Here is an 18,197-nt window from a genome sequence, read left to right as displayed (position 1 = left end):
ACCCATTTTTCTTATTGAAAACAATTGTGAGGCAGCTGTTCGAAACAAGTTTGCAATGTTAGCTTTAGACTGATGATATACCCATAGAGAAGGAAAGTTTAAAAGATTTTACCATCGAACATTTAAGCCCCCTAAGAGACATTTGGGTCATACAAACTTAAGGACTCAGCACTGCAGGAGGGCTGCTGCTTCAGAAAGACTGCTGTGCGTATAGAGCTCATTGCACAAAAGCCTTTCAATAATGCCAGCCAAGTAGGCCATTTATATATTAAAGAACAGTTGGTTTTTATACCCTGCATTTCACTGCCCAAAGGAGTCTCAAAGCAACTTATAATTCGCCTTACCATCCTCTTCCTTCAACAGACACCCTGTGAGGTCAATGAGGCTGAAATTCTGAGTTCTGACAGGACTGCTCGGTCAGAACAGCACTATCAGGGGTATGGCCAGCCCAAGGCCACTCAGCTGGTTGCATGTGGAGGAGCGGGGAATCAAACCTGGCTCACCAGATTAGAAGTCCACACTCCTAACCACTATACCAAACTGGCTATATAGATTAACTATCAATTTCTACTGCAGTAAAGCATGGGTGGCATGGTCAGCAGACCTGTATAAGCATCAATTCCTAAGAAAAATTCATAAAGCTTTTTATTATATCCAACATTCAAAGGAATTATCCAGAATATTTTTACAATTATTTATTTTTCACAATTATTGATTTATATATTATAAGTATCTTTTCAAGTGTATTTTAAGTATCACAGTAAAAAAGTTTACATTTAAAACGAGTTTACATGTTAAAAAACTCGTACGATCACAGTCCTTCTATACTGTCACAGAGGAGTTCTGTTATGTATAGATTTAGTAAAATAATTCACTTTACAATGATTATAAAGATCTTTGGGAAAAACATGTAACAAATAATGCATCAATAAAGACAAATAGAAAACTGAAGACAAAGTATTTACATGTGTTTTCCTGAAACCTCAAGGCCATGAATTTAAGACTGTTTTGTGAGGAGAGCAATAGTTTTAAAGCCTATCATAGATTTAAGTATTCATGACACATGGAGACTTTTTAGTAACGAGGTGAAAGGAGGATGTCTGTTTCAGAAACAGAAAAATATTGGAGTAAACTTGAGTGGAGTTGGCTTCCAGAAGAACTCCTGTTTGTTCACTTTAACTTAGGCAGGATGTGAAGCATTTCATTATAGCATCCCTAGGAAAGAAGAACAAAATTAGCATTTGACCATATGCAGAATGCTACAAAAGTGATAGTTATCAGATCAGAAAAGGACTCCTAGTGCATGAAAGCCTGAGGCCAGGACACAGTATAAAATGTTCCATGTGGCTTAAAAAGTGACTAAGTAGAAGAAGAAGAAGAAGAAGAAGAAGAAGAAGAAGAAGAAGAGTTGGTTCTTATATGCCGCTTTTCCCTACCCGAAGGAGGCTCAAAGCGGCTTACCATTCCTCTCCCATTCCCTAAGTAAGTTCAAAGGAACCTCTGCTCTGCTAGTGAAGACACAGTAAAACACCTAGTGATTTTAAAGCGTGCTATGTATAAATCTCTCTCAGGCATTAGAATTTACACAGATACTATGTAAACGTATTACACAGAAAGAATATGAACAGTTGGTTTTTCATGGAGGTGCACATTTTAAAAGTTAGGTATAATTGTATAAGCTCTTATTGTTGTAAAGCATCATAACCAAAATACTCACCTGGCATAAGGGATATATGACAAACTGTACCTGAAAAGAGAAGTTAGAAAGGACATGAATGCTTGGTTTTAATCCAGCCTCAGGAAGCCTTTCTAATGTAACTGAATATTCCTATTCAGAATATATACTTTTCAGAATAAAATAGCTTTTGGAAGAACTCCGTTTACAGCCCCAAAATTCAACCCCAGTGTTCATTTCAGTTACTCAGACCCCTACAAAATGGCATGCAGACTGAACTTGTGCAGGTCCGACAAAAACAAACTAGTTAAGCAATGCAAGAAAACTATATCTGAAAAGTACCAAAGAGCACACTGCCAAGTAAATATAAAAATTATTAATTTAAGGAAAATTAGTCTTTTAATGCTACAGATCAGTTCAACACTCAATATGCTGCTATCAGAAGTTTCAACATGCAAGCTTATTAATATTATATCTGTTTCTGATTGTTGTTTTAACAGACTGCCATCACTTAACATAAGGCAACCTAGTAAATGACAGTCATTTTGTACACAAAAATAGTCCTAAGAGCTAAAGCTTAGGTAGAAAGTTCATATTCTTTTACGTAACTACCTCAGAATACTAGCAAAGAAGGAAAACATGTGAATCCTGTTAAAACTAGTAACAGGGCTCAGTGATTAGTTCTCCAAGATACATTTAGTTCAGTGCCTCTAACTATAATCTGTCAGTCTCCACACGAAGTGGAACTAAACATAAGTTCTATGAACTTATTGCCCTTCTGTAATTACTATATTTTGTGCTTCCCCCATTTGTTCACAAATTCCTTTTTGAACAGTCATCCAGCTCCTGCTAATGAATACAACAAGACTATTAGAAACTGCTACAACATAATAACAAAAACATCCTCCTCCCTCTTCAAGTGGGTAGCAGATGAAAGAACCAACAATCCCCATGCTTCTTTCTTCTCAGACTGAGGTGTTTGGGCTGAAACAGTAAGAGTCCAGTGCCAGAGCGCATCAACCCCCCCCCCCCCCCCGCATCTTGGCTTGAATCTTCCATACACTTCCGGATTCTATGGCTACTGAGAGCTTCATGCACCCTTTTATGTGTCATCTTCAGAATTACTACTCACAGATTGAGAACCACTGGTTTAGAAGCACATAGTTCTTTCAGGCAATTGAGAAGCTGAGTTGATTCTGTTTACCATATTTACATAAAAAATACAAGATGGTTGAATCTGGGATGAAGTGGAGGCAGGAATATTACAACTCATGCAAAGACATCCAGCCTCAATGCTGACTATTGGGGAGGACTTTAATGCTAGGGGACAATGACGGCCAACTGGCAGATAAATTTGAGGCCAGGCTAGAAGAGGAAGGAAGAGAACAACCTTTCTGGACCAAAACAACTTGCATATCCAGTGCTAAATTTTGCTGGTCTATGCTTGACCCAAGTAGCCAATAAACTAAATCTAACCATCCTAAATGGCACTGTACCTGGAGACTATCCTGGTCAATTTACATTTTGGACCAGCTACAGGCTATCCACTACAGCAGGGGTAGTCAAACTGCGGCCCTCCAGATGTCCATGGACTACAATTCCCACAAGCCCCTGCCAGCATTCGCGAATGCTGGCAGGGGCTTGTGGGAATTGTAGTCCATGGACATCTGGAGGGCCGCAGTTTGACTACCCCTGCACTACAGACTACTTTCTAGGGTTACAAGATGTGATGCCCAGAATGTTAAATCTCAGTCAAAACATAGTTAGTAAATGATCTGTCTCCCTCTCACATGACTGTGTGACTTTAGTAATCATCAAAACATACCAAGAACATACATTTAGACTCTTTGATAGAACCAGGCAGATTGAAGGGTAAATGGGGTCCCCAACTTAAAAGTACAGTAATGGGATGGGCTCACACTGATCAAGGTAGAATTAAAGATAAAAACTTTCTGAATGGTTTGAATGGGGCAGCTTCTATTCTGAATACATGAGTTGATAAACCTTTACTGCCTAGATCAAACTTACAACAGGGTTCCCTAACAATCTTGTCTAAAAGGTGATTTGACTATGACTGTATAACTACAACAAAATCTTATAAGGCTGTAGGATAATTTTAAGAATAACCTATCAGATCATAAAAATAAAATCCTAGAATGCAAAAAGAACATATAAGGCTCTTCTGAGATTAAAAAAATGTGGTTAATGAGAACTGGTGAGCACTGGTCAAGCTAGCTGATGAATCTAACAATACCATGGAACTCTGGAGATTAATTTCTCATATTCATAACACTACATCTAATTTTATGGCCAATACAATCTCAGTTGAGTGATGGGAACTTCTCATTATACAATGATCAGCAGCTGATTCTCCATCCTATTATCAATATAGATTGTACCCCTCCTTGGCCTCTGGTATCAACCTATGAAATAAAATCATTAATTCAACAATTGAAGAGTGGGAAATAATTTCATTCCAGCTGATTGGCTGAAATCTGGTGGGCTCTGATTCTGGCAGTTCCTTTTATATTCATTGATAGAACTGTTGCGAGTTTGCGCCGTTTACTTGGACAGAGGTCCAACCACCAGCAGAGAAGAGATCACTCACCAACACAGCCAAGTTGTTGCAAATCATTTACAGTGATTTATTTACATCCAGCATCCAGCAATACATTCATCAGAGTTTCAGAATGTCCTGCTTAGCTCTCAGTGAAGAAGGCAGAAGGAATAACACAGTGTATACTCCATATATACAGTTTAACAGCCAATCACAACAGTGCTGACTCACTCAGGTAATTAGCCACAGGTGCAACACCTTATTGCATCATCCCAATGCATTCCTATGGAGACTCAGGCTGACAACTAGAGACAAGCCCTTACATGCCCTTACATGCCTGGACATGCCCCTGGAATCCATTGCATTGACATAGTTTATAGCAGTGACTGTATGATCAATACTTGACTGCCATATACTGACAAGAACAACCCAAATACCAAAGACTGGTGCTTGGCCATTATATTACCCATCCTTAAGAAAGGTTGTAGGCAACCATAAACCACTTAAGACTTTTAAATGTAATAAGCAAATTGTATACAAAACACTTGTGTTTAAAATATGTAAATGGATGGCTCAGGAAGGTTTTCTTGAGAAGGCATAGGCAACTTTCAGCCATGATAGGTCAACAATGGGTAACTGTTTAATTTTAGATTATTCTATTGAAAAATGTTTGTTCTGAAAAAGGAACACTCCTTGCAGCTTTTGTGGACCTCAAAGCCGCCTTTGATACTGTTCCTTGTGGGCAGTTGTGGCTCCTTTATCCGATTATTAAACTTCATAAAAATACTAGCCATGATGGTCAACTATCCAACTCTTTACCTACACAAAAATGAGTGAGACAAGGGTGCCTCTTGACTTCCTTGTTTTATATAGCAACTCCCTTATGTGTTTTAGTTTGGCAATGCCAAACAGACCAATTAAGCATCAATGACACAAAAACTAAGATAATGTGATTTAACTGTAGGTTTTAAAAATTTGCCTGGCAGATAAATGGACACCAATTCAAATAAATTAAATTCTTTAGATATCTTGCAGTTGTCTATATAATGGGGAAAAAGTTGCTCATACTCAATTTATAGTTCATTCAGTGAAAAGAAGCTCCAACAGCATTCTCAGATTTTTCAGGGCAAAAGGAGGTGGCTATATTCCAACTGCTATTAAGTTGTTTACAGTTAAATCCTTATCCCAGCTTATATACGGAACTAAACTAGAGCTATACAACAACTTAATCATTCTAGATAGAGTACAATAATCTATCCTCAGGGCCTTATTTAATGTCCCTAAATGTATATCATAGCCTGTACTCAGATATGAGGCAAGTCTCTCTCAGGTAGAAACTAACGCTTGACTAACAAACAACTATTGGCTAGAAGTACAACTAAAACTAACTGGACTCTTACTGCAGTGCCACATCTACCACGGTCCTCCAGGATAATTTAAAAAACTGTCCTCAGTAGGTTTAGATCCAGTACTACTGTTGGATAAGGGTATGGGTAGGGCTAGATCCAGGCGTACAACAACACCTTTTTGATATTGAAATGCGATCTGAGCTGGCACTGCTACACAAGCTGTACAGTGTTCTCCACAGACTAATAGAGTACCAACTTCTTAAGTGTCTAACATTATTTCATCTCAATTTAGATGGGCCCTCTGTAGAGCTCAATTTGATGCCCTTCCATCTGCCATTCTTTTTGATAGATTTCAACATCAGCCAAGAGTGGCACAAATGTCTGCGTTTAGCCAATGTGGTAGAAACACTCACTCTTATAGTGTGAATATTATGCTGAGAACAGGAATTGTATAACCAGTCCTTTGTTACATTGCTTTAGACATTTAAAAGACTCGGCAAACCATGAGAGCCTTCTGATTTAATTTCTGCTAGAAGACAAAAAGCCAACCATCTCATGTGCTGTAGGAAAATTTTGCTTTATTGTCCATAAGAAACAAAATGATCTATCAAAAAAGAGGTTGACTAAATATTTATGAATTGGGATATGTATTTTATTGTTTGCTTTAAAAAAAATTACTGTATATTGACCTGTAGGATGTTTGTAAATATTACGACTATTGTTTTTATTTTATTACATTGTTTACGCTGGTCAAAGACTGTAACAAATATTATTATTACTAGATATATAGCCCATTGCACTTTGAAATGCAATGGGCGCTAGCAGGGGGCTGGAAGGGGCCGGGGCAGGTGGGCCCCCACCCCAGCCCCGGGTGAGGGGCTTGCGTGGCTGTGGGCGCCGGAGGCAGGCTGCTGCCAGAGGGGAGAGGGAAGCCATTGGGGAGGGCACAGATAGCAGCGTGGCTCGGGCACGATTCTAAGGAGTCCTGGCTGCGACAGGCAGCAGTGGCAAAGTTGAGGCCAGGCGTGGCCGCAAATTGGGTCAGCGAGGAGGGCGGGGATGCAGCCGGAGGAAGCTGCAAGCGATGCGGCAGCAATCCTGGGGCAATCCCTGGACAAAAGTGAGGTCTTTGCTGCTGGCGGGGTAGTGGCTGGAGTAAACTATGGGGGGGGGACGGGACAGGTGGGTGCGCGGGCGGCGGCGCATTCAGGCTGATGCCTGGGGGCGTCAGGGCTCCGCGGTGACGGTGGGTGCAAGGGTGGGAGCAGGAGGGCAAGGTGGCGAGGAGGGTGGGGACACAGCCAAAGGGAGCAGTGGTGGCGATCTCGCGGCGATCCCCAGAGGAAGGTGGGGTTCACTCGGCATGCCGTGAGGCGCCTCGAGGGGGCAGGCCATGGGGAGGCGGCAGGGGACGCAGCTGCATGGACGGCCGCGCATTCAGGGCGATGGCTGGGGGAATCGGTGCTCTGCACCAACAGTGAGTGCAAGGGTGGATTCTGGCAGCGCGCTTTGCGCTCCGTCCGATAGGCGCAAGGGGCAGACTGACACACGGAAAGGCCAATTGGGAGGCACTACACTCTTCCCAATTGACCTTTCCACGTGTCAGTCTGTGGGCAAGGGCCGAATCTGTGAGTTTTGATCACAGACTCGGACCATCCCAATCCCTCTTACTGCTTTATTAAGAGGGAAAGATTATAGAGCCCTTTTCAAGGTGACTATAATATTTTACATTAGCATAACATACATTGAACATGAGTCAGCAATGTGATTCAGTGGCTAAAAAGGCAAATGGGATTTTGGGATGTATCAAACGGAATATTGTGTCTGGATCATGGGAGATGATGGTACCGCTTTACTCTGCTCTGGTTCAGCCTCACTTGGAGTACTGTGTTCAGTTTTGGGCAGCCCAGTTGAAGAGGGATGTTAACAAAGTGGAACGTGTCCAGAGGAGGGCAACAAAGATGGTGAGGGGTTTGGAGACCAAGACATATGAAGAAAGGTTGGGGGAGCTTGGTCTGTTTAGCTTAGAGAGGAGACGACTGAGAGGGCATCTGATAACCATATTCAAGTATTTAAAAGGGTGCCATATGGAGGATGGAGCAGAATTGTTCTGTCTTGCCCCAGAAGAGCAGACCAGAACGAATGGGATGAAATTAATTTAAAAGAAATTCCATCTAAACATCCGGAAGAGGTTCCTGACAATTAGAGAAGTTTCTCAGTGGAGCATGCTTCCTCGAGAGGTGGTGGGTTCTCCATCTTTGGAAATTTTAAAACCAGTGGTCCCCAACCCTTTTATCACCGGGAACCGGTCAACACTTGACAATTTTACTGAGGCCTGGGGGGGGGAGGGGTAATCTTTTGCCGAGGGATGTTGTCGCTGCCTGAACCCCTGCTCTGCTTGCTTTCCCGCTGATGCCCCTGACTTCCTACCGTTCCCTGGGGGGCGCTGCCAGCAGCAGCTGTGCAGTGCTATGCTGAGGGGGAGCCCCAGCCATGGCGGCTGCTGGAGAGCACCAAAGGTGAGCTGGCGGCAGAGTAGCAGGGCAGCCCCCGAGGTAGCAGGCGGGGAGGAGGACGAGAAGGATCCGCAGCCCGGATCAGGGGTTGGGGACCACTGTTTTAAACAGTGGTTAGATAGCCATCTGACAGAGAGGCCGATTCTCTGAAGGCAAAGCAGTGGCAGGTTACAATAGATGAGCGATTAGGATGTCCTGCATAGTGCAGGGGGTTGGACTAGATGACCCGTGAGCTCCCTTCCAACTCTATTATTCTACGATTTTAATATAATTGCCTACCTAGCTTTTACCCAAACAAATTTATAAGAATAGTACAAGACATAGATTTACCAAGGCTACTTACCAGGTCATTGCCAAGAACTGGAATACACAGAACAGTACAGCTAGCGCTTTCTTATGCCACTAAGGAAAGGGAGATAAGGAACATGTATGGAACTTGAGTGCTCTTTAAAGTTACGACATAAAAAATGAATTTTAAGTGCCAGTTATCCATATGAAAACAGTAAACGCCATTTTTGCATATTCAGTATCTTCCATGGCTACAGATTTCAGTAGCACATGCAGCATAATTTAAATATACAATTTCCATGAAGATCAATGAAGCATTTTCACACAAGTGTACACAGGATACAAAATCTGCACTGAGTTAGTATAATTCTTGTGGAACAGCAAGGATGTTTGGTTTGACTACATCAAAATAAGCTGCTTGACAAGTGGTCAATGTTACACCAGCCCTAAAACAAAAGGTTAAGGAAACTTAGGTTTAAAAGCCCTTGCTATCAGTTTTATATTAATTCCCTTCATGCCTATAAAACCCAAAATGATAAACCAATGCTACTTACCCAGAACACAGCACACAGAGTTAAGATAAAAGAAAACTGGGGAATAAAAAAAATCTATTAGCAATCAATATATGGGGTGACAGTTAGGAAACACTCTCAGCAGAAAGCGGAAAGGGCTAGAATACACCAAAACCGCTCGGTTCCCCGCATTATCAAGGAAAGCTTATGATTTAGGATCTTTCTAGGAATAACACACACCCTGATTTGCCTAAAAACTAATAAAGCATACAGAACACCCAGTGCATAGAAGCATAAAGGGCTGTAGTTAAAGCTCCATGCACCAACATATACAATGAACAGACTGCAACTTACACACCACAGAAACTCATATGCTGAACACTATAAACTTTATTATTATTATTATTAATAATATTACCCACCTCGCCCAAAGGCTTGAGGCCAGTTACAAGATCAATAAAAACCGCAATACATCAGAACAAATTTAAAGGTAAAAGAACAGAGAAGGTTTTCAAGATGAACATGACCAAATCCTTTGCGCACAGTAATGCGTGGGGGACGATAACGCTTCAGGGATGCTGCAATCAACATTTGAATTCATCCTGCTAGATCTGCCTGCTTTGTCATCAAATATCACAAACATTGCAATAAGTTTTGTATCTGTGCAGTTACTTTTGTGCCTGAAGATGACAGCATTCCCTCTCATCTGGAGAATGGGCTTTGAATCCTGACTGCAATGTTTAACCCAGCTTCAGCCATGTTCAGTCAATTACTTCTATTTTCCCAGATGACCTTTACAGTGTCATGCACATGCCATGCCAGCCAGATAATAATCTGATCACTATATACATGGACTGAAAGACAGCTGAAGGAAAACAGATTGCAAGCACTGCTCGAAAATAAACCAGCAAATTAATCACCCTTTCCAGGGAACTCTAAGGGAAAGTTAAAATTATCTGTCTGAAAAGCAAAGGAAATAGATGCAATTACCAGCATAACAAGCGTTGCCAACAATCTTGTGGGGTCAAACATCTTTTTCAGCTGCTTCACAGGACCCATCAAGAAGCAAGTACTGGTTTAGAATAAAAGAAATGGAAAATAATGTTTATATTAGCTAAATCAAAATAACTGATTTAACAGTTTATTACATTTGCTTATTAAATTAAAAAAACTTTCATGCTAGAACTATATCCGTTTAGAGACAACACTGCTGAAAGTCCTAAACTGATGACAGAATATTTATTTATTTCTCCTTAAATCCCCAAGAGAGGATATGATTATGTATTTATTCATTTATAGTTTTGTACCCTGTCCTTAATTATTGACTACTTTGTGTCTGGCCTATGGTGAACAAGAAAAGAGTCATGTCCTATAAGAGAAGGAACAGAAGCAGAAAAGGAAGCAGCCCCATTGGACTGAACGAAAACATTTATTATGCAAAGTCATTGTCCATATTTCTATATTTTATCACCAAAAACACCATTTATTTTTAAATTGACATGCCTATTGATCAGATTAATAAATTTCCATGGATTATTATGCAGGGAATATATAAAGTACCAGCCGAAAACCTTTAAACATCTTTGTTTTTAGCATACCAAATAATAAATAATGTTTCTTAAAAAATACAGTTGTACCAAGAATTTAAGTGTCCCTTTCCATCATAAATAAATCTTACCAACTACATCCAAATATCAAGCAATTTACAGGATGGCTCATTTTCATTTTAATAAGTTATCTGGGAAGTATCAATATATTTGGGCATTCAGAGATCTCTTCAAGAGGTGGAAATATAACCAATATCTTTTAAAAAAGCAAGAATAAATTCTTCTATACCTTGCTAATGCAGAAATGTTTCCAAAGGTGTAGAATACAGCAAAGAGCTTCATCCCGCTACCTGGAACCCAGAGCATTACCGTCCCCTAATCAAAATAAAGCCAGTTGTATAGTGTAATTTTGCAATGAAGTAAATGGAAATAGCAAATTTTACTAAAACAAAAACATACACATTGCTATATTATATGTTACAGAAGGATATAGAATAGGCAGGCTCTCTCCCCTCTTTGTGTATATCTCTGGGGGAGAGAAATTCACCCAACGGGACCAATATAAAACTATCAGCTTTATTTTAAAAATATAACATAACTTGCCAGTGATCATTCTATCAAGGCTGTGGAGGTGCAGGGTTTCTTTGCATGAGGCTGGGCCAATATAGACAGAAAATAGAGTGGAGCATACCACCTTTAAATGCCAACCCATAAAACAAAATTCATCGCAAGCAGAAAACATAGCATGCAGAGAAGTTCTAATTACTCTCTCCTGCAACACTAAGCATTCTACTTAAAGCAGCCTGATAAAGAGTTCTGAAACACTTGAAAGCTTGCTCATTGTTTTGTGTCATAATTTGACTTGCACGTGTTTCCTTCACTCCAGCTATCCAGGAGTTCTTCTAAGGTACAACAGCGCAAAACAAAAAACAAAACAAAACAAAAAAACAAACAAAAAACCCCAAATCCTACATGCTGAGGTACTATAATAATTAACAGTTATATTGTAGCTACTGTTTATGTGAGTTGGGGTGGTGTAGTCCTGTGCCTCTTTGGTTGGTGGAAATGTCAAAGTGGTTTTCCATGATCTGTGGAATACCACTGTACTGCACTACTGAACACATCAAAGTTGTCTAGCTTAATGCAATATACAAATCCCCTAACTGTCCTTAATATTCTGAATGTAGGAAGATTCCAAACAATAAATCTTTTGTTACTACAAAATGAATGATTTCTATTTTCATTTTAAATTAAAAAACTAGGCCATTAAGCCCACTCTAAAAGTAGACAGGAAGGAGACCCCCCCCACCTCCATCTGTCTCCACAGTTTTTCTTTCCCTCTTGCCTTGAAAACCTTATGGGGTTGTCTAATCTTGTAACTTGACGTCATTTTACACACACACACACACACACACTGTTGGATGAACATTGTTACATTTCACTGTTATATTACAACAGATGCTTTATTCAGTGATCACTAATCCCTGGTCCGGGGACCAGTACTGGTCCGTCCATCAGTCAGTACCGGGCCGCAACTCTGTCTAAAAAGTTAGGTGCTTCAGCACACCAACGTTGACCTAACTTTGCAGAAATCCAGGTCACAAAGCTCCCCTTCTCCATTCCTGCTCTGACTAGGACTCCCTCATCTCATGTCCAGGAGCGCCTTACTCCCAGGGCAGCCCACACAACTCCACGGCAACGAGGTTCTTGCCCACTGCCTTCAGCGACCATGGCAATAAGAAACAGAGGTCAGCTTGCTCCCCCGTCCTTCTCGTCCGTTTGCCCAATCAGAGTAGCCGTAGCGGCCGCCAGCTAAGTCTGCTCCTCCGGCGCCATCCAATGATGGGTCCTCTAGTAACTACCCCCCCCCCCCCAGCCTCAGTAAAATTGTCAAGCGTTGACCAGTCCCCGGTGATAAAAAGGTTGGGGACCACTGCTTTATTGACTATATTTTAACATCAGCTACAATTACAAGGTTTGTTTCGGATTATTATTGGCTCAGTTTTGTGGACAGAGATATTGTACCGATCAGATCATATATAATTATACATGTTGCCGACATAAACAGACCTTTTAGGGAAACTGTTCAAATATTCCCACCTCATGTCATTAACTGCCTGCAAACCAATAAATCTGAGAAAGGTAATCTAGCTGATAACTTTACATTGATTACAAAGTAAGGTATGTTTGGGTATCCCATCATTCTGAAGTGGTAGTCTCATTAAGATTGTTTAACTTGCAGACTTGATTGGTCTTTACCTTTGATTCAAGCAGAAAGCCATACAGTTCCACAAAATATGTACTTACAAGAATAGAGCACAAAATGCCACCAGCGAAGCATATTGCAAACCATTTCACTCGGGTACTAAAACTAAGAGATGAAGAATCCAGCACCTTTGGGTAGGAAAAGACAAGAAAAAAAAGTTATTTTCATATGACGAAGATATTTAGGAAGAACCCTTTGCCTGTTCAAGAATCACAGCATTTATTTAAGGACTAGTCACACAATATATTTATAAATTAAAGATGGGTTGCTAACCAGATGATAATTGGAAAGCAGGTCACCATGAGCTTACACTGCCTTAAACTCCCCTACAGTTTTTACACATGTATTCCTGTCCACAGAAGCCTGACTTCCTTATCTTCCACATCTCACAACAATTCTAATCCCCCCCCATAAGATGCTATGGGGGGAGGTCACAGGAGTAGTCTGGGGAGAAATCAGTATGTGCGCCCTCCAACAATGCAGATATTTGTGCTGCTTTATAGTGACTATTGAAGATCCAGAAACTAACTTGCATTAGTCGGCCAACCAACTCAGAATACCTGCTGGTCCCCCCAGACGCCTGCCCATGACTCTCCCAAAGTTACTGTTAGTTGTTATTATATTATAATTGTGGTTTTGTAATCTTTTGATGTTTTTTAAAGTTGTTTTGATGTTATGGTCTACATAATGTTTCATGTAAGTTATAATGTTCTGTGTAAACCGCCCAGAGCTGCAAAGAAATGGGCGGTATAGAAATCTAAATAAATAAATGAATAAATAAATAATAGGTCCAAATATTTCAGTGGTTGCTTACTTACTAAATGCTAATCAACAAGACATTTGAAGTTTCAGTCCAAGCACAGCATTAAACAAACAAAATGCCACACACATAAAACAAATTCTTGTGTGTCACGACAAACTTTTAAATAATAAAATGCCTATTTTATACTTCTTTCACAGCTATTAATTAAGTTAAAGAGCAGTATATCATGTCTCTATCAGATACCTTTCATTTCAAGAACTCAGGAGTCTTAGCTCTCCTCTATGAAGATGGTGGTGGAATTTGGACTGTTCAAGTATGCAATTGTGGGCCACATTCAGACGTGACAAGACTCCATCTGTTACTTGCATAAACACACATTATCTTTTCTCCACACATGTAGAAGTCAGCAGGAATCTTTCTGTTTTCAGATGCCTTGAATCAAGCTCCTTTTTGGGGTAACATCTGTGCCTACATTTGGACCTCAGTAGAAAGTGAAGCTTGATTTAAGGATTCTAAGTCAGTTGAGCTCCACATGCGAAGGAAGGAAAGTACACAAGAACAGCAGTCCCTAACCTCCGGTCCAGAGACCGGTACCGGTCCATTGATCAGTCAGTACCAGGCCGCGGCTCCTCCTCATCCTCCTCCCTGGCTGCTGCCTCGGGGGCCGCCCTGCCACTGGCTCACTTTTGGTGCTCTCCAACGACCGCCATGGCTGGGGCTCCCCCTTGGCGTTGTACTGCGCTGCTGCTGCTGGCAGCGCCCCTCAGCTGGTGGCGAGAACTCAGGGGCACCGGCAGGAAAGCAAGTGGAGCAGGGGCTCAGGAGGCGGCGGTAGACTACCCCTCCCCCGGGCCTCAGTAAAATTGTCAAGCATTGACCGATCCCCGGTGATAAAAAGGTTGGGGACCACTGCACAAGAACACACAGTAGTCATGCCCATCTCAAGCAAAGGTGTATTATGCCATTTGAATGTAACTTCTTTTTCTCTACCTATGTGTTATCCAATGATTCACAAATGCAGTCAGCTAATCCCTCAAAGTCACCCAGCATCTTTTTTTGGCAACTTCCCAACACAAGGTATGTGATCTCTCCTGCCCCCCCCCTCAAGTTCTCAGTGTATTATAGAGCGTTTGGGGAGTGCCCACCCCCACGCCAGATCAGATACAGAGCCTACTTCTGCCTCAAGTTCCTGGCACATGCAGAGAGCTCATGTGAAAAGTCACAGTCACTTCACATCAAGCTTTAAAGAGCAGTGTGGGAAGAGAAAAAAAACAATATCCTGCTTCTCCCCCCCCCCCTTTTTTTTTTTGGCTTGCTCCAGGTCACTGAGGGAAGGGACAGATCTACTAGCAACAACAATTACTTATTTACCAAGCCAGATAAAAATCTGTGGACTCCCTGAATGTCTCTTTGTCACTACTATGCTGTTTGCCTGTTTGTCTTGACCTTGACGAGCTAATATCTTAAGTGTGTAAAACCAAATTTATACAGTGCAATTACTCCCTATATGATGCACGGTATATAGGGACTTTGCACTGTACGTACTAACACAGTTAAAGATATTTGTCTTTTTTTCTTTTTGAGTTTCTTACAGAGGTCGATTCCCTCTTTTTCACTTTCTATAAACAACATTTTCTGCTGTTCTATCTCTATTCATATCAGAAGCCATACATAATATTCTACAAATCAGCCCACCTCCTCTATTCAAACAAAAAAATACTTGTAAATATGAAACAGAATATATAACTTACCTTTTCAAATCCAAATCTTTATCCTTGTATAGGCAGCAGGGGAAAAGACAGCCAAAATTCAACAACCACCCCACAGAGTAATACAAAAGATGTACCCATAAACATAGCTCACTAGCATATAACATTGTTCCCATGTCTTGAGAAGTTCTAGAACATAAAGAGCTTTAAATACTTTAGACTGTCATGAGAAAACATGCAATGCATATCAAATTCTATTTAGAAACAAACAGCAAAGACATAATGACCCCAATACCCCCACCCCCATGCTAGAAGACTGGCTTCATTTGGTATGTCAGTTTCTGTAAATATATAAACACTTTTTAAAGAACCAATTTTATTTGTTTTATTTAGTGCAGTTTGGAATATTTCTAAACCACTATGATAACCATTGTGTGACTGCTTATGCTATAATTTAAAAAAAAATCCTGTCTTACAATCATGATGTTTTAAAAACATTATCAGCTTTCTGAATCTTATATTTCTAGTGCAACAATTATTAAATTATTTCTACCCCACCTCTCCTCATGATTCAAGACAGATTACAATAACAGGTGAAACATTTTCAGTTAACAACACCCCGCCCCCAATCTTTTCCTCCCTTCTCCTCTTAAAAACTGCCATTCAGCACTCCTTAAAAGGCTTGCAGTGCCTCCTTAAGATCAGTCTTTGCTAAAAGTCTAGGGCAGGGATAGTCAACCTGTGGTCCTCCAGATGTTCATGGACTACAATTCCCACAAAGCCCTGCCAGCAAACGCTGGCAGGGGCTCATGGGAATTGTAGTCCACGAACATCTGGAGGACCACAGGTTGACTACCTCTGGTCTAGGGGGCTAGCAAAACCACCCTTCCAGGTCACAGGCTCATTAAAATCCCAGATATAGTTTAAGATGTTTCTAGTTTTACAGCTTTAGAGTCGAGCTCCAAAAATGCAGGAGAAACAAGGACCGATGAAGTTGGTGTTTTAGCTGGAATTATTATTTCCAAGTTTATCACAACCTTCCTCCTTGATTCTTGTGCATGATGTTGAGGCAGTTTTCCATAGAAAGATCATTGCAAAGCAATTTAAGTGTGTCCACAAACTATTCTGACATCCTGGAAATGACACACACATGCTTAGCAATTCATAAAAGCATTCTATATGACACTTTGTGCTGAACAAATTGCTCTGGATTTAACAGAAATTATTAGAAGCTATAAAGACAAATTAAGAGAAAAAGCAGCCCTGAGCTTAAAGTCCAATTGTAAAGTGGCTTCTAGATTGGCATCTTGAAGCCACAATGCGCAAGTACTGTATGCAAGGTACATAGAAGATTCAGCAATGCAGCTTGGCTTTTCACAAACTGCAAAACTGAAGCATTCATACAGCTTTTCTGCACAGGTAACAGGGTTGCAGTAGACAAAATGATTCACAAATTTACTTGGGTAAATGATTAAGGAATGTGGCCTATACTGCTGTGTACACCATGTAGTAAGCAAGTAGGCTCCTATTATGTATTTGTTTGCACTGCTTAATGTACAATGTTATTGTTTATGCTATGCTTCAGTTCTTTTTGTGGATTGTGTTTTCTCACTCTCTGTAATCAGCCTTGAATCCCTGGGAGAAAGGTGGGCTATATCATACAGCAAATAAATAAATATCTACTTCTCTCTCAATAGCCACACACTATGACAGACCATTCCAACACCTTTCCCCACGCAGTGCTGAGCTCTCATGGTGTGAGCCCTCTCCTGAGTCCCATACGCGTAGCAGGGCCTAAGGGCAGGGTCAAAACGACCCGCCCTCCCCCTAGCCGAATTGCATGTCTTGCTTGCTTTGCTCGTACAACTCTGTTGCATGAAATCTTTTGGGCTTTATCCCAACACCTCTACACCACCCGCTCCAACACAGGGCATCGCTGCAACCACACTTGTCCCTATCTTCTTAATGGGACCGCTCTGTTCCCACAGATTTAGGCACAGAAGAGGCGGCTGAAGTACACCTCGCGGGAGGAACCTCAGAGAATGGCGCGGCCTAATCCGGCGCAGGCAGCGGGAGGCGGGAGAGCACGAAGGGGGACGCGCAGCGCCATACCTGTGAGGTCAGCCCTTGCTCCTCGTCATCCTGCCCGCTCAGCACCCGGCGGAGCTTCTCCATGGCCGACCCTCAAGCAAGCCCCTCGCCGCCCGCCGCCTGCCTCCCTGCCTCTCGCTTCGCCTCGCCCCGCCCCAACCGGAAGTCACGAGGCCAGCGGCCCACGGAAGCGTCTCCGCCGCCCAACCGCCGGCAGAGGAGCTTTCCCGACCCCGCCCAGCCTCCTCGGCCCTTCCGCGAGAGGGGAGAAGCGCCCACTTCCGGGGGCCTCGGCCGTGTCGTCATCCTCGCCCGTAATAAAGGGGGGGGAAGCAGCGCCGCCTTCCGATTCCTACGGCGCAGTCGCGTTTGTCTTCGGATGGGTTCTCCCGCCCCTCCCCCCGCATTTAATAGGGAACACCAGATATGACCACAATCCCACTAAACTGGGCCCCCTTTTGAGATTCGCCCACTTGTCGCTACGTCATGGTCCATAATTTTCTTGCTCCTACTTTCACCTTCGGAAAGATGATGGGTATGGCATGGCAACACTCAGTGAGAAACAGCATGAGCACAATGGAATCAACTTTTACCCTGGATGAGGCACAATCTGAGGAGGGACACAGGCATGGTGGTACACACTTTGGACAGCAAGGAAGAGCACAGTAAGAGGCATGGGCAGCTCCATCTTGTGACAGTATGGTCCCAATCAGATTGACAAGGCACGTTGGCTTTGACTTGTGGAGTGGTATTGCAGTACTCCGCTTGGCCACTGAGGAAGAGCATCAGCATATGGCACTAAGCTTGGTCAGCAAGGAGGGGCATGATAGTGCCCAGCTTCACCTTGTGCCAGCCTGCCTAATGTAGCCTTCAAAGGAAGAGCATAGGGACATTACCTAGCTTTACCCGGTGAGGAAGAGCACA

At 42.0% G+C, this 18,197-nt stretch overlaps 1 protein-coding gene across 1 annotated transcript; it reads right to left on the bottom strand.

The window, feature by feature from the left end:
- Positions 1-627: 627 nt before the first annotated feature.
- SFT2D1 (SFT2 domain containing 1) lies at positions 628-17,449 on the bottom strand. The gene is made up of 8 exons (XM_077347814.1): positions 17,295-17,449; positions 12,752-12,838; positions 10,734-10,819; positions 9,888-9,969; positions 8,940-8,975; positions 8,441-8,499; positions 1,718-1,747; positions 628-1,215 (listed from the first exon to the last, which is right to left on the bottom strand). The coding sequence occupies exons 1-8, from the start codon at positions 17,355-17,357 to the stop codon at positions 1,176-1,178; spliced, it is 483 nt and encodes a 160-aa protein (XP_077203929.1). The 5' UTR covers positions 17,358-17,449; the 3' UTR covers positions 628-1,175.
- Positions 17,450-18,197: the final 748 nt, after the last annotated feature.

Source organism: Paroedura picta, chromosome 1, assembly GCF_049243985.1.
Source record: "Paroedura picta isolate Pp20150507F chromosome 1, Ppicta_v3.0, whole genome shotgun sequence".
In the NCBI taxonomy this organism is placed as follows: Eukaryota; Metazoa; Chordata; class Lepidosauria; order Squamata; family Gekkonidae; genus Paroedura; species Paroedura picta.
The sequence above is the reverse complement of the archived record's forward strand: the minus strand, read 5'-3'. Positions and strand labels throughout refer to the sequence as shown.